The 25,084-nt window shown below is 35.7% G+C and overlaps 2 protein-coding genes across 3 annotated transcripts in view; one reads left to right on the top strand and one right to left on the bottom strand.

Annotated features, from left to right (window-relative positions):
- LOC126828368 (cyclin-dependent kinase 17) overlaps window positions 1-19,827 on the bottom strand; it is a 162,691-nt gene extending 142,864 nt beyond the window's left edge. Inside the window, exons 1-2 of the mRNA XM_050558137.2 lie at window positions 19,782-19,827; window positions 12,832-13,033 (exon numbers count right to left, since the gene is read on the bottom strand). Of these exons, the coding sequence (XP_050414094.1) occupies window positions 12,832-12,967 (136 nt within the window). The 5' untranslated portion in view covers window positions 12,968-13,033; window positions 19,782-19,827. The remainder of the gene's footprint in view (window positions 1-12,831; window positions 13,034-19,781) is intronic.
- A 233-nt stretch (window positions 19,828-20,060) lies between these two features.
- The window catches only part of LOC126828397 (UDP-xylose and UDP-N-acetylglucosamine transporter), a 69,080-nt gene continuing 64,056 nt past the window's right edge, over window positions 20,061-25,084 (top strand). For both annotated transcript variants that reach the window (XM_050558187.2, XM_050558185.2), the window contains exon 1: window positions 20,061-20,227. In XM_050558187.2, the coding sequence (XP_050414144.1) occupies window positions 20,151-20,227 (77 nt within the window). In that variant the 5' untranslated portion in view covers window positions 20,061-20,150. The remainder of the gene's footprint in view (window positions 20,228-25,084) is intronic.

Genomic DNA, 25,084 nt, shown 5'->3' with positions numbered 1-25,084 from the left:
TTGTGGAGAAACTATTAGAGCACAAGTTGTTAGTAAACCATCTAAATTGGTAGTACCAAGATTTTCATTAATTTTATCTTGCCATTCCCCTTTAAAACTATTTAGATCAATATCCCTCGGGGGTTTCCTATTAATTTTGGGTGGAATTAAGGGGACAGCTTCCTCGACATTAGTTTGATATTCATACCAATTTTCATAGGCTCTTACACAATATTTACAACCTCCACAGGGCAAATCACTAGGACGTACATTCAGGGCAAAATCAGGACACGGGCCTGACACAGGTATCCTAGACAGGGCGTCTGCATTTAGGTGTTTGGAACCTGGTCGATATTTTACAGTCATATCATATTGGGCAAGTTCTTCCATCCACCTAGCTAACTGTCCATTAGGGCGTTTAAACTTAAGTAGCCAGGTGAGACTACTATGGTCAGTCCTGACCGTAAAAGGACGACCCAAGAGATAATGCCTAAATTGACAGGTAAATCGAACAACCGCAAGTAATTCTTTCCGCGTCGTACAATAACGCTGCTGTTCAGGTGTTAGAGAAAAACTTGAATAGGCTATTACTCTCTCTTGCCCATCCTGGATCTGACTTAATTCTGCAGCTACTGCCAAATTACTCGCGTCAGTATCCAAGACAAAAGGATCTGTTTGATTAGGTAATGCTAAAACTGGGGTAGTTATTAAAGCAGTCTTTATATTTTCAAAAGCCTCTTGCTGCTCCTCCCCCCCATAAAAAGGTTTTTTACCCGTGATAGCATATAAGGCCAGCGCCTTCTCTGCATACCCTTTCAAAAAGACACGATGATAATTGGCGAATCCCAGGAATTTCTCTACCTCCCTGGTATTTTTAGGAATTGGCCAATCTCTCACCGGGGCTAAGTGTTTATCACTCATTTTTATACCATTATTGCTCACAATACGGCCTAGAAACTCTACTTCTTGCCTGAATAATTCACACTTTTTAGGTTTCATTTTTAACCCGTACTGACGGAAACGTGTTAAAACTGTTCTAAGATTAAATATGTGATCTTCAAATTTTTGCCCAATAACCAGCACATCATCAATAAAAGCCAACGATATATTCCAATTCAGGCCTTGCAAAACTAAATTTGCAGCGCGACTATACGTGGACGGACTATTGGAAAGGCCAAAGGGCATACGTTTGAATTCGAAGAGTCCAAATTTAGTCAAAAAGGCTGTTTTATTTTGATCTTCAGGTTTGACTTTAATCTGCCAATATGCGGAGTTCGCATCTAACTTTGAAAACCATTGATTACCTGCAAGGGTATCTAAACATTCTTCGATAATAGGTAAAGGATACATCCTTAGTCGTAACTGCATTAAGAGCTCGATAGTCAATGCACCATCTTACATTTCCGTTAGGTTTGCGTATTAATACGGGGGCCGACGCCCAATCCGAAGTGGAAGGTTCAATAACACCTGCTTTCAACATTTTCTTTAAATGGGCTTCCTCCTCAGAGGCAAAACACAAAGGTGTCCTACGCATCCGTTCCTTAATGGGCAAGGCATCCCCTGTGTGAATGGCATGTTCTATAGAAGTGAAATTTCCTAAGTCATATTCAGTTTGAGCAAAAACATCACTAAACTCAATCAATAACTCAGCTAATTGCTTTGCTTGGACGCTTGACAAATGCTTAATTGATCGTTCATATAAAGAAGCTAAATGTTCAGGTATCTCCTGAATACCATCTTCATTTAATACCTCATTTACCTTAGAAGGACCTACAGGAACAAGGGTGGGGGACCCCGGGAAAGAATCTCCTAAGGGGATAGGAAATATTGATTCCTTTCCAACCTCATAGGCTTGTCCAATTATGTCATTAGATTTTAAAACAATGTCCTTATCGGACGCATTAATCAAACATACTGTGGGATAATCAGTATTCGAATGAAGAGTACGACCGATAAGTAACTGTTCACTTTCTATAGGCTCTATCATATAATCTTTTAATGTCCTATCCATTTTACAAGGTAGACGAGTGACTGACCTAGCCGTAATAATAGTTTTAGTAGGGACCATAACCTGGGCAGTATATGGAGTACTATCCGTATTACACGTAGGCCTTAGTCCTGTTACTATGGGAATAGTCTCATCACCTACTAGTAAACACTCATGTAAAAAGTCAATAATAACTTTCCATTTTCTAAGAAAATTTAACCCCAGAAGGGCTGTATCAGCTATTGGGGCTACATAAACATTATCTGTGAACGTAACAGACCCTATTCGGAGAGTAACAGGGCCAATTAGGAATCCAGGAAATGTCATATTTTCGGCTGCTGCATGTATGGTAATATCCCTAATTTTGGGTGGCTTAATTTCAATCTGATCATAAACCTCAGGCGATATTATAGTACAATCCGAACCAATCGTCAATTAACGACTCAGTAACTAAATTTTCTATTGTTAAAGGGACTCTATATGCAATAACAGAGGGTAACCTAGCAACAGAAATTTCATCATCAGGCTTAGAAACACTATCACTCCTCCCAACCTTGGATATAGGGGCAATGTCAACATGACATTTGTCTACAGGTTCAGGTAGGGGTGCTTGTTTCAGGTTTGGGCCTTGTTCAACAGGGATCGAGGGAAGACCTACTGCCTCGTCCCTTGATCGTTTAAATTATCACTGTCTTTAAAGCTTAATTGTTTCATTGCAGAGGGAGGTAATTGCGAATCAGAAGGTGGTCGCACATGACATTCACTCTTATAATGTCCCACCTGTCCACATCCGAAACATGTCACACTTGCCCTATTAGGTGAAGGGGAGGACTTTCTCCTATTTAAAGTCAAAATTAAAGTGGCTATCATATCCTTAAGTTGAGTTATTTCCTTCTTCATCTGACCTATTTCCGACTCCTCTTTAGGTTTTTCAGGGGTGGCCTTAACATTTAAACTGGGAGGTTTAAGTTGATTGCGCACAGCCGAAGGACTAGTCCTACGTACATGGGGATATACCGGACTATATTCCACTGCTGTTTGCATATCTGCTTGAGGCAATTCCCTAAATCCTACTTGAGAGGGACTGGGTGATCTTGACTCAGGGTAGTAATAAGTACGACTAACATGAGGAGATCTCGGGTCTTTATATACTCGTCGAGGGAGCGAGGATCGAGATTGGCGAGAATTAAACTTAGCCGAATCATAGTCATCATTCCTATCTGTTCGGGGACAATTTCCAATCTTGGGTGCATTAAGAAATCCTACCTCTCTATCTCCCCCGGGATAACCACTACCCCTATTCCTATCTGAAGTAGATTTTAACGGAATTACGCTGTTGACATGAGTAAACCACTGCAACCGTTCAACCGCTTCCTCGATGTCAATTAACCTCAAGTTAGCGACAAATCTGCCCGCTTCTGGGTTATTACATCCCGAAACCAATTTCAAAACCGATTGCCTAGCTATAAAATCATCCGACGACAAACCAGAGTAAGCTCGTAATGCTAACTGCTGTACACGATCGCTCCAATCACTTATCAACTCATTAAGACCTTGAGTTGCGGTCTGAAACTCAACTTGAGCAGCCTCCGGAATAGTCTGACCTCCGAAGCGTTTTTGCATCATTTCTAAAGTTGATTTAAAATTCATGCGAGGAAATCTTCGAGTTATACTTGTAAAGTATTCCGCTGCCTTATCCGTCAAACAATAACATAGATAATCCTTACACCGAGAGCTATGAGACCCCCAGGGCTGGGACAGGGCAAAACGGATAAACTTATCACTAAAAGTATCCCAACTTCCATCTGATTTCCCGTTATAAACTAAAGAGCGAGGAATCGTTGAGGGGTTAAAGGAATCCTCTCTTGGTTGATATCTATTGTCATGTCTTACAAACCTCCCCTCCCTTTCAAATGTATTGGGGTAAGGTTGGGGTTTCCTACATCTTACATCTTGACTTGGGTACAAAGGGAGTTGCATGCATGACCGGGGATCCTCTAAAAATACCTCTGCCTCCTCCAGAAAAGCTTCCCTATAATCATAGGGTTCCGATTTAACATGCCATTTAGACTCGGTACTAAAATCTAATTTTTCTGCCATGATATGATTATTGTTGATTTCAGTAAACTAATTTTATTTGCAACAAAAATCTAACAAATAACCCTTTCAGATAACCTAAGATATAGAGGCTTTACTATAAAAGTAATCTAAGAATATAATTCAACTTAATCAAGTCAAGAATTAAACTGAATCTAAAAACTTTCCCAAAAGTTTGACTATTTTCTCAAAAGTCGGCCATTTTGGTTGTTTACTTCCGGCTAAAATGCCTATCGGGAAATTCCTGAGTTAATTATCTTTTCCACCTAACGTAAACCTAGACCAATAAATATCACTAAGTACCAATTAATATCCTTGCAGATTATTAATAAAAGTGAGAGAAATATTATAAACCCCAGTGAGGTAATCTAAATTACTTGTTGAATTTCCTAATCCTATATCACTAAACAAATACTACTGATGTGGCTAGAGCTAACCCCAAGCACTCAGAAAGCATGCGTTACCAAGGTGACGGCTAGTACTTTCCCGCTCTTTCGAGTATACTATGTCAACAATTTAAATAATATATAATATATGGGTTTGCCCAATTGCAATATGAACTACAATTACCCTAATAAATATATCAGATACGAAATTACAATCAATACTACTTTTTATAATTTACCATGGGCCATTAGGTGAATTATATCCACTCAATCCAGGGGAAATGGGATTTTTAAACTAACTCCCACTAACACCCTACCCACAAAAGTTCAAAAGTCGACAGCGCCATTTATTGTAAAATTGGGTATCTATCTGCCTCTAGATTGGGTTTAGGCCCATCTATTGACCTCACCGGTGATGGCCAAGTATTGGTAAGGCTTGATGGGTCAAGGGGTGTTTTCCCTGTACAGCTAAGTCTATCTTCAGTATATCTGAGTATAGATAAAAGGGTACTTATCAACCAATGGTCTGATACTGTCTGATCAATCTAAGTCAACTTCTGATTTCTGTCTTATGTCTGTCTTCTAAATCACCACAACAATTCTTGTCCAACACAGCTGGGTTGCACCATTCAAATCGCAACAGGATATAGAAAAGTGAGAGAGGACATGTGAATATCAAACTGGCCTTTTATCTCTTATTCAATGCACATGCATTGGACCAGCCCACTATTAAACCTGGCCCAGTCTATTATAGACATAAGGTAGACTGGGCAATTCTACAACATGTATATAAATATATATTTTTTTATTATCACATTTTATCTTTGAAATCTAAAAATTAGAGTTTATTAATCTAAAAATTAGAGTTTAAATATATGATATATACAATTACAAATTATTTGTTTTTCTGCTCAGTGAATTCTTCTCCAACCTTGGTTAAACGACATGGATGAATTCTTACATATAAACTACTGTGTCGAACAAAAACCACTTTTCCGTCCTGCCCAATCACTTTACCAGGTCCTCTCCACTTGTTGCTGTCATCTCTTTTATAATAAACAAGTTCCCCTTGTTCGAATGGACCACTAGATGTGCTGATCTGATGTCTTAATGCCCTACGAATTCTTTCAGAGGCGTCTGCCTGAATGAAAGCTCTTCTTCCAGCATGTAACACGTTCAAATGGCTGGCAAATTTTGCACTAATTGTTTTCCTTTCTAAAGCAGGGGGTTTATCTTCCATTACTGATGGTAAATTTGGGTTCACACCAAAAACAAGTTGATGGGGGCTCCACCCATAAACCATCTGTAAGCTGTTTTTCGCATTCACGGCCCAGGCTAATGCTACCTTAAGTTTCATTTGCGGATCGTCCTCCAAAAGCTTAGATATACAATCGTCTACAACTGAATGATTTCGTTCACAAAGTCCGTTCTGCCAAGGACTCCTGGCAGCTGTATTAATCACCTGAACATTCAAATTTTTGCACATGTCCCTGAACTCATCATTTGCAAATTCACCACCATTATCAACTAAAAAATTTTTAGGAGCACCAAAACCACCACCTATCCATTTTGCCATAACTTCCTCTTCTATGACATCAGGGGTCTTTTGATAAATAACAGTTGCTAAACTGAATTGTGTTGCAAGATCAATTAAATGCAAGAAATAAACATTTGCATTCCACTGTTTCAAATCCATTGCTACACATTATTAAATTCTGAAGCCATTGGGATACATACTACCGGTCGGGATGGAGTCCGTTTATAACGTTTACATACTTGACAATTATCAGAGATTTCATCAATAACCTTCTGAAATTCTGTTTCATAAAATCCAGCATCTTTTATTAAGGCTTTTAGTCTACAACTTGTGGGATGCGCAAATTGTTTGTGAAGTTTTTGCACCATTTTATATTTTTCGGTAGTACCCTCAGCCTGAAAAACTTCAAATGTGTCTCTAATATCTATATCAGATTGTTCTAGATCTATACAATAATGTCCAGCTGTAGAACAATGGAGTTTTACATCTGTGCCGAATATTTGTGCAGAATCATTTTCTAGATCGAGTTTTACTTTAGCACGTTTCATAGTTTCTTTACTTAAAAGAAGAGGTATATCACTATCTACCACATCTGTTTCTAAAACACATTCCACACCAGGTAACTTACAAGGAATTTTAATTCGTCCTAATGATTTCAATTTACAACCCCCTCCAAATTTGAAAATAGTATCACTATATAACTGTTCAATACCCTGGCGTTCCCTATCACTTAAACTGTCTAGATAACATTGCATCCACCCCTTACCTGCAACTGTTGAAGAACATGCACTATCTAAAACTGCTGAATATAATGTTTCACTTGCAAATGTCTTCATTTCCATAGGCTCACTTCCAGTGAATAGAATAGCCTTTTCTGGCTCTTGTGACTTACTCATGTTCTCGTAAGAATAGGGGCAGTCTTTTACTAGATGTCTGATTGACTCACAACTACGACACTTTAACGGTGTTCCATCAAAGGACATAGGATTTATTGGTTTCGATACTTGATTACTCCGATAATACTGATTACGCTGATTACTTTGATTATACACTCGTCTATATCCATAGTTAAATCCTACTCTCTTTCTTCCCCGACCTCTTCTAAATTCAAAGTTACTTCCCCTTCCATATCTGCTAAAATTCCTCGCTTCCAACACATCTTCTTCTCTCTCGCTAATATAGGTGTCTTGTTCGACTTTAATACTAGATGACAAACTTTTGATACCATCACATGACACAGCAGAAATCAACTGTTTACCGAAGAATTACCCATTTGTTTAAATAAAATCTCAGTCTTACTGTAATCTACCCCAGTTAACACCAAATGACGATCTTTACTCTCTAACCCAGCTCCATCCAATAATTTGAAGGCTAGAACAGCAGCAGGTAGATCCATTTTAAACTTCTTTGATCTGTTATATTTCTTTTCAAATTCACTGACGTAAACTTCAGTAAACATGTCTGGGTTTTTTTCTAAATTTGTCGAACTCTAAATATGCTTCATAAGCTTCTGTTAATCATCATTTTTGAATAATTTGTCCATAAAATCTGTCAATTTTCTCACACCATCATCAGAACTAAGTTCATCAGTTGAAAGTTCATTAAACACTTTATCTCGAATTCCACTTGTATCTTTCTCATCCAGGCTCAGAGCTTTTCAGCAGGTAAATCAGTTAAACTTCTCCATGTCTTGATTTCTTCCAGCCATCGACCATATGGTTTTTCTGAGCTATTAAAAGCTGGTGGTGTTTTGAAAGATGCAGCCATTGTAACTTTCACTGTATATTCAACTTCAGGTAGATATTTGGATTAACGCTCTGCTACCATGTTAAGTAGATTTATAATATTCTTTATTCAATCCTCAGTATCAACTCTAGTCCACCTTCATATCACCTTCACTCCTATACACACACTGCTCATCATGCTTCACTCCTATACACACACTGCTCATCATGCTTCACTCCTATACACACACTGCTCATCATGCTTCACTCCTCACCTGACCTGTGTGTACACAGCACACACCTGGATTGACATGCACTCACTCTCACTGTACCTCACTCACACACCACTAGCAGACGACATAGTTAACACTTGCTGGAAGTGCAAATTACCATCTGATTTTTCAAGGAGGAATGTGCCGGAGTGTCACACCCCATCCTGCCAAGATTTGTACATTCGTTAGAATATCGGAGGAGACCATAGTTCGTAAGACATCTACCTCAGACCATTATTCCACCATACCCTACACGAACAGAGCCGCATGGCGTGAAATCCAAGGTGAATGTCAGGACCTCAGACGTGTCCATGCTCACCTCATACAAGGTACGAGACCTTCAAAGAAATTAACAAACATTAAGGACGTCAAGCGTTACCTAAATTCTATAACTTTTGCCAAGGATGGTTTACTTGTAGTCAAACACACAGAAAGCACACGAGCCTCCCAGAGAATGTATAGTCGTTCCTCGTTCAATCATTGATGGCTTATTGACATCATTACATCTCACCCTTGATCATCCATCTAATCACCAATTATCACGCGCCGTAAAGAGACACTTTCTTGCTTTGGATCTCGATAAATTTGTCAATAAGAGTCCTGTCACCAATGTACGTCCTTACAGAAAAAGTCTCATACTTTGATTGAACAGTCCAAATCTGACCCTTCCGACATTATTGGTATATCTTTCGCCGCTGATATAATGAAGAGAGAGGGCCAACTCATACTCGTGCTGCTAGAGACCGTCACATCTTATTAATTGCGAGTCAGCAGTACCCGTAAAGTAAGCTCTCATCAAACTCTGTGTAGAACACAGTCCACTTTATGGTCCAATTGCCATTGTTCGAACAGACCCAGCTCCTGTGCCATCGTTTACGTGTTGAAATAGGACGTTTAAAAAATGTTAATAAAAACCTGGTTGCTGAAAAGGCCATTTAAGAGCTGCAAAATGAAATTCTTAGACAACAGCCAACCGGTGGTTCTATCACGTCTCTAACATTAGCTATCTCTACTGCCGGACTCAATACTTCAATTCGATCAAGTGGGTTATCGGCATTCAAATCTCAATAGCAATCACGAGTTTAGTGAAAAATCAAAGGCTCCTTCTGCCAAAATTCACAGTTCGTCTCCTGTCTGTGTTGGTGATATCGTTTACCTTCATACTGATGGCAACAAATTACAAGCCCGACAACGTTATTTGGTTACCAAAACTGAAGGTACATGGTGTAATGTCCGTAAATTTAGTGGCCGACAATTACGCAAAACTTCATACAGAGTTAAGTTGTCAGAGTGCTATAAGGTTCATTCGGAATCCGAACCTTTTCAGGATACTGAGGAAGGTCTCTCCAGCAACGAAGAACACCCCATAGAACCTACCACTACTACCAGAGAGACGTCATCTCAATCTTTACTTCATGATCGATCCGAGCCACCGGACTTAAGTACAGTACAGTGTGATACACCTCCGGTTCTTGAAACACCTCAGTCGTCTGACCTCCTTCACCAAGTCAACACAGAACCCCCGGAGCCCACATCTGCTTTTGAACCGGAGAGCCTTGTCGATTGTAATGTGTTACCACCTGCAAGGACACGACCTCAATGGTCACATCAACTACCAAAACACCTGGCAGACTTTCAATTAGACTTTTAATCTGTGACATTATTATGTTCTCTATATTTACGCTTAGGAGATAAGGGAAAGAAAAAAGAGTTCACACCAATATATGTTTTAGTTTTAAGTTAATTAATACACTCCCGGTGCGAGTTATAAATTTCCCTTCTCTCTAGGGGCGCTTTTTCTGTTTACTCCTCGTGTCGGTTAGTCATATTTTTCTGTACACAATGTTCATTCATAATATAAACTAACAGTTTATCTTAGCCTTTGTTTATTTACCAGAAACTATTACTACGTCCTCAACTGGCGTAGGACATTAAACCCAAATTTCATTTCATTTTGTACACATATACCATCATAACATTAACTGAACACTGTCAAATAGAAAATGAAAGAGAGCAGCAAGCTGGGGGTCATAAAATGTCCGGATGGTTTTCTTATGTATTAGTATAGAAATTTATTATTGGGAGTAGCGATTATGGTTAATTTTATAAAAAATTTTCCATCTCATTTTATGCGAACCAATGAAATTTTATATTTTTTATGATATTTTTCTATTTTATGAGAAATGATGAAATTTTATGAAAATATAAATGTATTTATATTGTACGGTCCCTGGTATTGTTCCTGTACACTCACCTGTTTCTTTTCATTTACTACCAAATTAAATATTTCACACAAATATAATTCAATTATCAGATAAGTAACTTTATTGTTACAGTACCATATGTGTAATCTGTAATTACAGTGCACTCTGTCACATCCGACATCGTACGGGATCGTTACAATATGTCGGATTACGCAGAGTGTCGGAATACCCAGTTTTCTCAAAACCGGAAATATTGTAACTTCGAAAACCAGAATTATTATTATAATGTAGCTTCGAACATAGAACTACGAATCACCAGAATGTTATTCACTTTAAAAATGATAAACCTTTCTGTACATTCAAAATATTATTACATTAATTTTTATTTCATTTAACATGCGAAGTGATTTTGAATAGGTCAAGTCTGTCGTTAATTTATCTTCTTCGCCGTCTTCAGTAAATCGCACTCTTGTCTTTGCTATCACGTGTTCATTGATAATGGGCGTACTCGATTGAACGTTCCGGAATTGAATTCTCTTAATCCCAAAAATTGTGACAATCGAGTGAAAATGGGTACTTCGGACTACAATGCATGCATCGACTGGATATATAAATATCTCATCCAACCATGCAGCCGAAACCTGTTCGTCGTGTTTAATTACGTCACAATTCTACTCACACCATCTCCGTCGTCGTGACTGACATAACTGTGACAGGACTGAATTCCGCGTCACTCGATTGCAATTCTGTCAATTTGGGACGATCCGGGCTGTGAATCGAGCATCCCCAGATCGTCGTCACACGGTTAGAAGAGATCCGTATGGTGACCAAACTTATAGGTTATTCAGGTTCAATCGGCATGCGCAACGAATGTTTCCAACAGGTGCTAGGAATATTTTTACGACTGTGAATTCGAGGGAAAATTCGTTGATATTCTTGAGTATTTGTCACAACTGTTGTACAAGAGATTAAAATTATCAAAGTAATCAACAAAGAGCCACGGTAGCGAGTTTTAATCTCACAGATAATTGATTGGTGATTGCTTGTTAATCTTTTGTGGCTTCACACCCATCCAGTTTTAATCTCACGGATAATTGATCGGTAAGTGTTTGCTTCACACCCACCGATTGAAGGCCGGATTATACGGTGTCAATTCAATGGAAATCGTATGACGGGACGGCTGATTGATGTTGTAATTGTTGATTTTTCTGAATCTTTTGCCTTTAAGTTCTATGGAATTTCAAAATTCATTCGAGTTCAACATACGCCCACAGGTCACAGCAGCTAAATCGCTGTCAAATATATATTCTTTTGTAGGTAGGGGGGGGGGGGCATTTACAAGACAAATTCATACAGATCAGATTATAATTTTCATCGTTTGAGGGTTTACAAAGTTTTACAAACTGAAACAAGGGCCTTAACTCTCGTAGTAATTAACAGAAATTGTTGAAATTTGACGTATTTTTTCGTTTTACTAATTTAAATAATGCATATAAATTTCATACAGGTAACAGATAGGATGATAAATTTTGAAGTAACTAAGGGAAATTGCTAAAATTCGGAGGCTTCTTTCAATCTTTGTGTCACTAATTTAAATGATGTGTATAAATTTCATACAGATCAAATTAAAACTTTTGTCGTTTGAGCGTTCACAAGGTTCAACAAAGTGAAACAAGGACCATGACTCCAGAAGAAATTAACAGAAATTATTGAAATTAAATAGGCTTCTTAATCTCACTAATGTCAACAACATATATCAATTTCAAAACAATCAGATGATAAATGTAGTCTGAAGAGTGTGCACAAGAAATTGGGGTCGAAAGGCGTACGTACGCGTGTACAAGAGCGACGGCACTATACTAACACATTTCCATGTGATATACTATAACTTATAGAATACAAAATCAAAAAAACATCGTTCTATCCAACGTTTCATCAGTAAAAATACTAACTTCTTCAGGGATGAAGTCATGAAGAACTATATAGTATTTTTACTGACGAAACATTGGATAAAATGATGTTTTTTTGATATTGTATTCTTGAATTCTATTAATTATTGTATATCAACTTATCTGAATATCAAATGCATCATTTTGACTTAGTCAATATTGATCCCACCAAACCGTCTGTAATTGGTTTGTGTTACATGTACATGTACTTGTTTTGATTGATTAGAAGTTTCTCACGTTTCCATGTGGGCGCATAGAAAGCACATTTCTTGCAATATTATGTGTTTTGTAAGCAAAAGCCTTCCCACTTTTTAAGAAGAGTACACAGGTCATTTGGGAATGTGTAACTTACTTAACTTAAACAGTATCACTGCTAATTAGAATGGCTTTTACCACTGTTTTTATTTGTTAGACAAATTACTATTTTTCCCAACCATAAGGATGTCTGAACTTTGCAATGGTACCAATACATGTATATTTCTATTAAGGAAAAATCCCAAATAAGTTTGTGAAAATCCTCCTTTACATTCCTATTATTACAAATTAACAAAAACATTTTAAACAGCAGTTGTTGAATATTTTTGTGAGAATATAATTTTCTCATTATGTGCACATAATAGTGAAACAATTGCAATATCCTGTAATTTGGTGACATGTCATAAAGTTAGTTGATTTATAATTTGTAAATTGACATACCATTTTCTCTGACTTCTTGAACAGATTGACTTCTGTCCTCTACTGTTAAATGTTCTGCTAATTCTGATAAACTTTCATCAATAGTTCGCCCAGGTCGTAAAGTAAGCGACAATCGCCGCTTTAATTTTTTCATCATATCTCCACCAATAGTTTCAATGAATATAATATAAATATCTCGACATCTTAATACTGGCTATACAACCTGTAAGTATAATATAAGAATGAAAAGTTGTTGATTCACAATTTTGCTACTATAACTATAATGCAAAAAGTTAAAAACTGTCAAATCAAATAAGTAATGTTTATAGACCAAAATTTTACTCTCAAAGTAACGGTACTATTAATTAATAAACAATTAAAGAGCCCTTCTGAAATCTTAAAAATATAATTTTTGATATGTATTCTATAAACGTATGTAATTAGATGGTACATTGTAATTGTATTCAAAATTTAACACAGATTTGCTAATCAATCTGTGATGGGTGAGATGATGTTTAAAAATTTGTATGACTTGAAATCTATGCATCACAGGGATGGATTGACCAACTTGTCTCAAATTGAACACACAATCCACTGTGGGTTCTAATGAGACTACTATTATTTGGTAATAAAATCACAAAAATAATGATCTCCAGTCTTAATATAAATTATACCAGCATTTCATTCTTCTTACCTCATGGGGTACAAAAAGTGATGCTCTTTGATTATCAATAGTGAGTTAGAAATGAAAATATTTAGGGAGTTTGGTCATTTATATAATGGATAACATATATACATGACGTATTCATAAAAAGGAACCAAGTATGTTGGAATCTACATTCAAAGAACTGAAATTATATGAAATAAAATTGGAAAAGATAAGTTGCCAGGCAACGAAACATACGCCCACAGCAGCTAAATCGTCCGAGCAGTCGACAAGGGTTGTCGCATATTTATTCCTTTGTAAATAATTGGGGGCCTTTACAAGACAGTTCCATACAGATCAGATTATAATTTTAGCTGTTTGAGGGTTCACAAGGTTCTACAAACTGAAACAAGGGTCTCAACTCTGGAAGTAATCTACAGAAATTGTTGAAATTTGACATGCTTTTTCGTTTTACTAATTTAAATAATGCATATAGATTTCATACAAATTAGATGATCACTTTTGTCACAAGGTTCACAACCTCCATAACTCTAGAAATTACTGACGGAAATTGCTGAAATAAATGATTCATATAAATTTCATACATATTTGATGATAACTTTCATCAATTGAGCATTAACAATGGTGAACAAAGTGAAACAAGGGCCATAGCCCTAGAAGTAATAAACGGAAATTGCTGAAATTCAATAGGATTCTTTTCTTTACTAATTTAAATGACGCATGCAAATTTCATACAGATCGGCAGATAACTTTTGATGTTAGAGTGTTAGAGGTTCAATAAAGTGAAACAAGGGCTATAACTTTAGAAGGAATAAATAGAAATTGCTGAAATTCAATAGGCTTCTTCGTTTCACTAATTTAAATAATGTATATAAATTTCAGAAAGATCACCAATTTAAATAATGTATATAAATTTCAGAAAGATCGGATGATAACTTTTGTTCAATAGAGTGAAACAAGAAATTAAATATGCTTCTTCGTTTCACTAATTCAAATCATGCATATATTAGACGTAATAAACGAAAAAATTTGCTGAAATTCAATAGGATTCTTAGTTTCACTAATTTAAATAATGCATATAAATTTCAGAAAGATAGGATGATAACTTTTGGCGTTGAGTATTCACAAGGTTAAACAAAGTGAAACAAGGGCCATAACTCTAGAAGTAATAAACGGAAATTGCTGAAATTCAATATATTTCTTCGTTTCCCGGATATAAATATTGCATATAAATTTCACAAAGATCAGATGTTAACTTTTGGCATTAGAGCGTTAACAAGGTTCAACAAAGTGAAACAAGGGCCATAACTCTAGACGTAATGAACAGAAATTATTGAAATTAAATAGGATTCTTCAACTCACTAACGCAAACATATATCAATTTTAAAATAACTGGATGATAACTTTTGGTGTTAGAGCGTCCACAGGAAATTGTGTACGATGGACGGACGGACCAATGGAGGGACATCGGACAGAGGCGACGGCAATATATGTCCACATTTCTATGTGGGCGTATAAAAACTAAAACAAGGGCCACACTCTGGAAGTAATCTACAAAAATTGTTGAAATTCGACAGGCTTTTTCGTTTTACTAATTTAAACTATACATATAAATTTCATACAGATCGGATAATAACTTTTGTCGTCAGAGCATTCACAAGGTACAACAAAGTGAAACAAGGGCCATAACTCACGCGATAATTAGAGGAAATTGCTGAAATTCAATAGGCTTCTTTGTTTCACTACATGTAATTTAAATGATGCATAGCGATTTCAAACTGATCGGATGATAACTGTTGTCATTAGAGCGTTCACAAAATTCAACATAGTGAAACATGGGCCATAACTCTAGATTTAATTAACGGAAATTGCTGGAATTCAATAGGCGGCTTTGTTTTACTAATTCAAATGATACATATAAATTTCATACAGATCGGATAATAACTTTTGTTGTCAGAGCATTCACAAGGTACAACAAAGTGAAACAAGGGCCATAACTCACGGCATAATTAAAGAAAATTGCTGAAATTCAATAGGCTTCTTTGTTTCACTAATTTAAATGATGCATATCGATTTCAAACAGATCGGATGATAACTGTTGTCATTAGAGCGTTCACAAAATTCAACAAAGTGAAACATGGGCCATAACTCTAGATTTAATTAACGGAAATTGCTGAAATTCAATAGGCGGCTTTGTTTTACTAATTCAAATGATACATATAAATTTCATACAGATCGGTTGATAACTTTTGTTGTTAGAGTGTTCACACGGTGCAACAAAGTGAAACATGGGCCATAACTCCAGACGAAATTAACGGAAGTTATTTTCATGTGGGCGTATAAAAACAATTTCAAAAAGGTTTCTCTACAGATTCCATACCACAAAGAATATAGGTTTGAAATAAATCTGCAAAAACTGAAATTTTATGAAATAATATTGGATCTGACTGAATCCAAGCTAAAAGATTTGCTACCGTTGAAACAGTAGAATCTGTACTCAAGGTAATTTTCATGACTGGCATCTTAAAGATGCATTACTGTATGTGAGATTTAGATAAAGAGTTGTCCGTTCTTGCTATATAATAGTTCAAAAATAGATATTGAAACATGAATACAGTAGAATCTGTACGAGCAACCACTGCTATTCAGCATCATCTCCTTATAAGCGGTCATGATAAATTCCCCCCTTAGATATTCTATTGTTTCATCTCTCTAATCAACGGTCACTATTTTACTAATAAATTTAACAAAACATTGCCCATTCAAAAGCCATTGTTGAATGATACCATCTTGTCATACTTCGTAGCACCTCCGCTTATCCCATGATTAATAGTTAATTATCTGCCCAAACCGATCAGGTAATAAGAAAAGAACCGTGAAAATAACAATAAACCCCAGATTATCTGTTAATTTTTGTTTTATTAAATGACAAACCCTGATCATTGTTTTCACACGTAACAGAACATTATTTCATACTGATTGAAGATTGAACAAGCCAACCGTGAGGCTGATTTCCCCCGCCAAATAAATAGATGACACATATTAATTAATCGCACATTTATTTTTTTCACTAAGTTTCATCACTCTCTATCAGATAGAATCAGGATTATATTGTCCCAAACCATCGACAAATAAAATCGATTAGCTCTGCTTAGCTTCAGCTCGAAATGTTAATCATTGAACTCAGTCAAGACATTTACCTAATGAACATCTACATCAAGTTTAAACATTCGCCTAATAGACAACTAAGCCAAGTTTGAACATTCTACCTCAATTAGAAGGAGAGTTATTGTGTTCCAAAGTCTCGACCAATCAAATTTCTTATCACTCTGCTTACCCTCAGCAAAAAATGTTTATTACCGAACTTAGTCAAGGTATTGATATAATAAAGCTATATACCAGGTGTGGGCTATTTTTACAAAAACGTACAAATAACGGGAAAAAATGGTTTACCCACTTTTTGATATAAAATTTTCGCAACCGTCAAAAAAACTTATATATTGTACATCAGCATGGAAGTCCCTTCTTTGGGAAAATATTTTGACAAGGTTATTATTCAAAACAAGCCAACAGTGAGGCTGACGTCCCCCGCCGAAATCCCAAAATAAATAGATGACACACATTAATTTTTTGCACATTTATTTTTCAAAAGCATCAGGCAATCAAACTATACACTACGTTTCATCACTCTCTATCAGATAGAATCAAGATTATCTTGTCCCAAAGCATTGACCAATGAAATTGATTAGCTCTGCTTAGCTTCAGCTCGAAACGTTAATCGTTGAACTCAGTCAAGACATTCACCTAATGAACATCTACATCAAGTCTAAACATTCTATCTCAATTAAAAGCAGAGTTGTTATGTTCCAAAGTCTTGACCAATCAAATTGCTTATCGCTCATTAGCCTAAGCAGAAAATTCTCATCATCGAAATTAGTCAAGGTAATGATATAATGAATCTATATTCGGAGTTCCATCGCTCTCACTTCAATATAACCAAAGTTATCGTGCCTCAAAGCATCAATCAATCAGATTGCTTATTTCTGCTTACCTTAAGCAGACAATGTTCATCATAGACCTCCATCAAGGCATTCACCTAATGAACGCCTACACCAAGTTTAAACATTCTACCTCAATTAGAAGGAGAGTTATTGTGTTCCAAAGTCTCGACCAATCAAATTGTTTATCGCTCTGCTTACCCTCAGCAGAAAATATTCATAATCCAACTTAGTCAATGTATTGATGTAATAAAGCTATACACCAAGTGCCCTCACTTAATTAGAACTAAAGTTATTGTGTCCCAAATCAAATTGTTTATCGCTCTGCTTACCCTCAGCAGAAAATATTCATAATCCAACTTAGTCAATGTATTGATGTAATAAAGCTATACACCAAGTGCCCTCACTTAATTAGAACTAAAGTTATTGTGTCCCAAAGCATCAAACAATCAAACTGCTTATCTCTGCTTACCCTAAGCAGAAAATTCTCATCTTCAAACTCCATCAAGGCATTCACCTAATGGACACCTACACCAAGTGTGAACATTCTACCTCAATTAGAATGAGAGTTATTGTGTTCCAAGGTCTCGGCCAATCAAATTGCTTATCACTCTGCTTACCCGGAGCAGAAAATGCTCATTATCGAACTTAGTCAAGGTATTGATGTTATGAAACTATACACCAAGTTTCATCACTCTCACTTAATTAGAACTAAAGTTATTGTGTCCCAAAGCATCAACCAATCAAATGGCTTATCTCTGCTTAACCTAAACCGAAAATGCCCATCTTCAAACTCAATCAAGGCATTGACTTAATAAACACCTACACTAAGTTTGAAAATTCTAGCTCAATTAGAAAGAGAGTTATTGTGTCCCAAAAAGTGTGACGGACAGACAGACGTACAGACAGACGGAGGAACCCATTTTAATAGTCCCCTGCCTAAATTAAAAGTACCGTCAAAGCCCAGTTTTGTCACGATCATACAGTATCTATTTTCCATTGCCACTTTGTTGCTTAACAAAAGTTTTAGCGCCTCCGATATTACATACAGAATTTACGTCCCCCTGAAAATCAGTGACAAATTCAGCGATTGTTTTTTTGGACATGTGCTTTTGGGATAAAATAAAATTAATTTACAGACTTTCTTCACAAAAATGGATTAATATCAAATACATCACAATGGTAGACAGTAGTATCAATGTTAGTACAAAATGACATGTTTACAGAAGTTATAGGAGAGATTTGAGTCAAAGAATTTTCATTCCAGGCAAGTTTCAGTAACGGCTAAATTTAACGATGCAAGTATTGATGTTTGCTCCCAATGCATCCAAGCGTAAAATCTACTTGATGTTAGTACCAACAAACACTGAAATTTTATTAATAGTAAGTGCAGGGGGGGGGGGGGGGGCTGCACCACACATAATTTACACAAAAACAAATATACAGACAAGACACACTACGCAGAAATCACAAACAAACGAACAATTCAAATTAAGTGAATTAAGCAGCACCGCCCAGTACCAATATTGTCTGCCCGGCAAAAATATCTTGAAGCAGATTTCCGCCCACCTCAATTTTCTTGTAAATAAAGATACCGGTAATCTAAATTGGTAAAAGCGTTTAGGGCTTTACGGACAGCGCAGTCCATATGAATTTATAAATTTCGTAATATGAATCCGTTTTATTTCTTCGAAATCAGGAGGCCTAAAATTTCTTGCAAGCCAGCGAATCTGCTTTGGCTCAGCGACACGAAGATTCGTGCAATTCTATAATCTGTATCCACGTAAATTCCACCAAATATAAGCATCATGGTACCAAACTTGCGTTTTAAATGAATACTTCACCGTTGAGGTGTTGAATTCTGATTATAAAATATCTGTAATACTAATACCGTAATTTGATTATCAAAAGACGATTTCACACATGTGTATGACATTATATTACATGAACCTCGTTCACCGGACATGTAACACCCCCTGGAATTCCTTTCTCCCGTCCCATCTATATTTACGCTAAAAATTATATTATCAACTTCTGCGACGAGCTTTTGACCTTTCGGATGTTAGATGTTACGTCGTCAGAATATGAAAGAGTAACATCTAACTTGTTGGATTAATAGTTCAGGCTGAGAAAAAAGGGCATGACTGTCTTTGATTAAAATAGACTTTGGTTGTCTGGGGGGGGGGGGGGTCTGAGAGACCTAGTAGGGTCTACAGTAAAAATGGGCAGATGCATATTAAAAGAAAATGGTAATTGAAAATACATTTTAGCAGACTAATAAAATATCAATTATTTAGCTAGCCTACCCATTACTTCTGTCCTGGCGGCCATACTTGACTTGCTCGCTTGCGCTTTCAACAATAAATGATCACGTCAAGAATTATATTATAATTTTCAAATAAAATAGACGTTACAGTTAAAACAGCGAGATTCATTCATGGTAAAACCCATACCTGGTAAAAATGGGACAATTTTAAACCAATTTCATGAAGTGGATTTGCAAAATCTGAGTTAATATTTCTTAATGTTGTAAGCGATATAAAGTTTGCCGGCAGATGTCAGCATCTACTTCCGTTTGTTTTGATTAAAAAAAAAAAAACCATTAAATTAAACGTACGGCGAAGACATTTGGCAAAATAGCAGGTCATTAAATAGGACTAGACAACCGAATAATTATGTACCATATATTATCGGTTTGTTTTGTTTTCATTGGATGCTGTAGCAATGTATATTTTTTGGAATTATTGGTCAGGTAAGTATCGAAGCCAAGGCGACGTGTCATTTTTCACAACTTATTTATGCAACGTCAACTGTCATTTCAACGTCGCCAGAAGAGTTGCCCTAAATATTGAACTCTAATCATATCTTTCCAAAACCACAATTCCCAGTATTTTCAGCATTGTCGATATATATATATATATATATCACATTTAGAAGAAGCCTTAGATTTAGAAGTGAGTCCATTAAATGCTAGATTATTACCCCACTTGTCATATCTTCATATAAAATATTATAATAGCAGTTAATTAACTGAGTTGTACTTATCGTTAAATAAACTGTTAAACACTTACTTATTGTTAAATAAACAATAATGTATTGAATAAATAAGTTTTACTCGTCGATTTTTGTTGATTACCGATCACGGCCGAGATTAGTTCACCGCTGTATATTCGTATTGTTTATTCGTATCGTTAGTTAATTTCCGTTATGATTTTAGATTAGTTCACCGATGGTTTTGTAATAAAGTATACTGGAAGTTTGTTAGTTTATGATGTCTAACTTCATTTATCTTCTTTATAAAAAGGTGTTTTATGATTGCATATTGACAGCTGAATCACTCGCCAAAAATACATCATGGACTCTACATATTACCAAATAATCAACTAAATTGCGCAGGAGCCCCTTTTAAATAAGACAAATTAGATTGATATTATTTCGAAACCATAATTAATTTTAAAACTAATCGTTGATTTAATTTCCGTACATTAAATGAAACTAAACATCTCCAAATATAAGAAATTCGAATAAGAATTCATTTAGAATACCAACATGCGAATCGTAACACATAGTGGTCTAAACTGTGTGATAAGTTATAAAATAAATCGTAAATCAATGGAACCTGTTGTAAGGTGGACACTGCATGCTTTCTTTTAACATTGGGTTATTTGAGACGCCAGGTAGTCTGAACATCTAAAGATAACACGTGTCGAAGTAGTGGCTACGTGCAATTTTATCCTTTGATCTGTTCTATCACTAGCAATCCTGTGATAGTGAAACCAACATGCATGCAAATGGCTATACAGTGTATTACAAGTTGAATGATTTGCTATGAGCATCGCTCGATTGTAAGCAATGTCATTTTAGTGAAATTGGTGTCGAGAATTCGGAAAATAAACTAAAGCGTATACAAAGAAAGAAGTTGGACACTATTCATATTAAAATTGCATTGACATCGTATAAATAAAATATTCGGAAAATAAGCTAAGGCGTATGCAAAAGAAGGAGTTGGACACTATTCATGATAAAATTGCATTGGCATGTTGTTATTTGTATTAATGTATAAATAAAATATTAAAAATTCATGTAATACCGGTTTTTAAATTTGTGGGATGAAACGACCCGATATAAGTGGGATGAAAGGACCTGTGTAAATTTGGGATGAAACAGCCCGAGATGAACCGGTAGTGGGATGAAACGACCTGCTCCCCTTCGATTCGATCCTGGCATTGGCCAAGACAGTTCCTCATGATTTATGAGCGTTGTTCCAGCTTGTCAGTGGTGCAGGATGGAGGGCCTGGCATGGAACAGTTTCTAGTCATTCGGACAGGATAAAAAATAATGTCCTTTGTACAGCACATATATATATAAGAATCCTTGATACTTGGAAAGAGAAAGAAACATAGGCTACATAAAATTTCCTTCATAGAACTACTGTCTGTTCCAGCTAATACTACGACTCGAAAATTGCTTGCCAATTTTTAATTTTTTAATTAAATTGGCTAAAACTCTGTGACATACCTGGAATTTTCACCCCTTTGACTTCTTCCCTTAGCCTAAATGACTAGAAGTCCGATAAAATCCATTTATTCTCTTGTAAATTTCATATATTTCTACATTGTCACTTTCTAAGAACATAAACATTACGACTACGCATGCGTTAAATGGAACACTTGCATATTGCATTAGGGTAGACAGGTACTTTACAAATTGGGTGCATTCGGTTAGAAATGTCTAGTGAAGGAGAATTCGTCCGTTTTTTTCACGACAATAATACTTATTACTAGGTCTTTCACATTGTGCAGCTTGTGTGGAACAATGTTGTTTTTGTTTGAGTTAATATGTTTTTTTTTTACTGTTTCCACCTTGCTCATGTCGCAGAAAAAATGCTTATTGCATCACATGCAGTGACTTAAAGATTAAAGTATTTTGAAAAGTCGGCACATGTCAGAACCATGCAAACTCTCCGAAATACGTAACTTGGTGTAAAAGGTAAGATCTTATTTAAATTTGAATAAATGTGTTGGGTAATTGATTCAGAATTTTGTTTTTTGAGACTTTAGGCTATAGCTCTGTTTGAGATGGCAAAGTCTAGGAATGTGGCATTTTTAGGAAACGTTTTAGCTTGTATAATTTTTGCTTGAAACTTCGTGATAACATACATGTATATGTACTGATCAGCTGTCAATATCAAACACAAATTTACTTAAATTATTTTCCGCCCTAGATCGAGCTTTTAGCTATAAACTGGGTAATATTTATCCGACTGACCCAAAATCACGATATTCTTAGAAAACCTTTTCGGAACACTTTTTCGGGTTAAAATTTAGCTGCCCTTGTAAATGAGCAGAGCAAGACGGCAGTCATTTTTCCAATTTCGTTTTCCTACAATCTGGATCATAAGGCTGAAACAAAACAAATGTTAAAGGTATATTAGTCATATATAAGAGCAAACGAAAATCCATAATTTCCGAGAGTGTCAATATATTCTTTTATTATCATTATCTGTCTTTAAACTATTTAAACTGTCAGCTCCTTATCTAAATCTTACCTAATGTATTTTAATTCGATTGCAGACATATGCCGTGTTATTGATTTAATAACTGTCTAAATAATATTTAATAATAGTAGTTTTATTTTTGTTGAGAATTTCATTAGGAATTACGCTACATAGAAAATTAGTTGATCACCATGCCAGTCTTAGCTCATGTTAAAAAATTTCCAATGGTTCTCAGACAAATTTTAAGCCACTGAATAACTATGCAAATCGCCATAACCAGTGGATATTGTGGACCGAGTTGTTTTTGAGTATGTCCTGCCGCCTCCTTCCAAACTTTCATCAGGTGTCTGCACAATAGCAGGTTAAAATTTGTATGTAGCTTATATATATCGATATCAAAATGTTCCAACCCTCGGATGGAGGGAAATTAAATATTCAAGTCAGTGGGACAAACAACCGTGGTCTGGGGGTGGATTTTCGCTGGATCCTCCGGTTTCCTCCCACTGCTACAGACCCTACTCGCAGTGAATTGTTGAAATAAAATTGACCTAGTTTGTGTCGAGTGGACATTAACCCCCGTTTCTCTCTCCCTCACTTTCAAAAGAGTTATAGCCTATGTCACAAAATTGGACCTTTGGTTCTTTTTGGGGCGGATTGACAGTCATGTACTTATAGTTCACATTAACAAAACACAGTATAATTTAAATATCTTTATATAACTACAATATAAGTCAATACAATTATAATATGTATATATATATATATTTATGTAATTATTCTCTAATAATATCACCGTCTCCACCGATTCAAAAGACCACTAATCACGTTTATATGTTGATGAGATGACGATTTGATGGTACACGCGCACACAGCAGTCACCAACCATTTGACTCTCCACGGCACATTTAAAAAGATGATTAAGATGATAAGGTTGATGAGTTATTCGTGTATATCTTTTAATTACCATAAAAATAACTAACTGGAACAATAACGACCAGACTAACAATATAGGTAACACTATCCGTAGCACATTAACATTATCAGAATCACAATCACAATCACAATCACAATCAGGTCACCTATAAAACATAACACAATGTTTAACAAATAATCAAATTATTTCTATTCATCCACGATTATCAACATTACAAAAATCAAACAATACTTACAAGTAAATGTACTAATTATTGCTCATAATCACACAGATTACCATTATAACGACACACAGTCAAAACCAACGAGACACACAGTCTAACACCCATTTAGTTGAAATATCTTTACGAATGATTCATGAATGATATGATCAATGAATATGTGTGATTCTCCCAAAATCCATTATTAGAGTGACAATATAAATTCATATCTCCCACCACGTATACTACAGTTTCACTCACAACCAATCAAATCACGACAACAAAACAGGCAGTTCACATGCATTCAATGCAATCATATCTGCAACCAAACATGTGGATTACTCAACCTTGGCAAATAATAACTATCATACATCTTACAAATAACAATAAAATCAAATGTTTATAATCAAACTTTATTACCACAATCTGAAAACATGTTCACCAGTTGTCATAAACTGTAATAAACAACAATAACATATATACTATATTTATTAATGTACAAATACTTGTGACCTTGAAACATTCAGCAATACCAGCGTGAATATATATGTATTATTCAGTACATCCACGACAAACCACATTGTAACCTATCATTATCTAATAAAGATATTGTCATACGTGACAACACCCCCCAACTCAAGAAGAAACATCTATGATGATTTCTGAAATAAAATCTAATTAATAAACTCTACTTAAATAATCTGCTCCAACATTTTCTTTTCCTTTTATTGCTCGTATCTTGAATCTGAAAGGTTGTAAAGCAAGCGCCCATCGCATAATTCTATTATTACTTACTTTAGCTTTATTAATATAAACAAGAGGTTCGGGATCAGTTTCAACAATAAATTCTGTTCCATATAAATATTCCTGAAACTTATTTATTCCCCATATTAATGCCATGCATTCTCGTTCTATAACTGAATACCTTGTTTCCCTAGGAAGTAATTTTTTACTGACATAAGCAATTGGAAATTTACCA

Source organism: Patella vulgata, chromosome 7 (assembly GCF_932274485.2).
Source record: "Patella vulgata chromosome 7, xgPatVulg1.2, whole genome shotgun sequence".
In the NCBI taxonomy this organism is placed as follows: domain Eukaryota; kingdom Metazoa; phylum Mollusca; class Gastropoda; family Patellidae; genus Patella; species Patella vulgata.
This window is presented reverse-complemented; position numbering and strand designations above follow the sequence as displayed.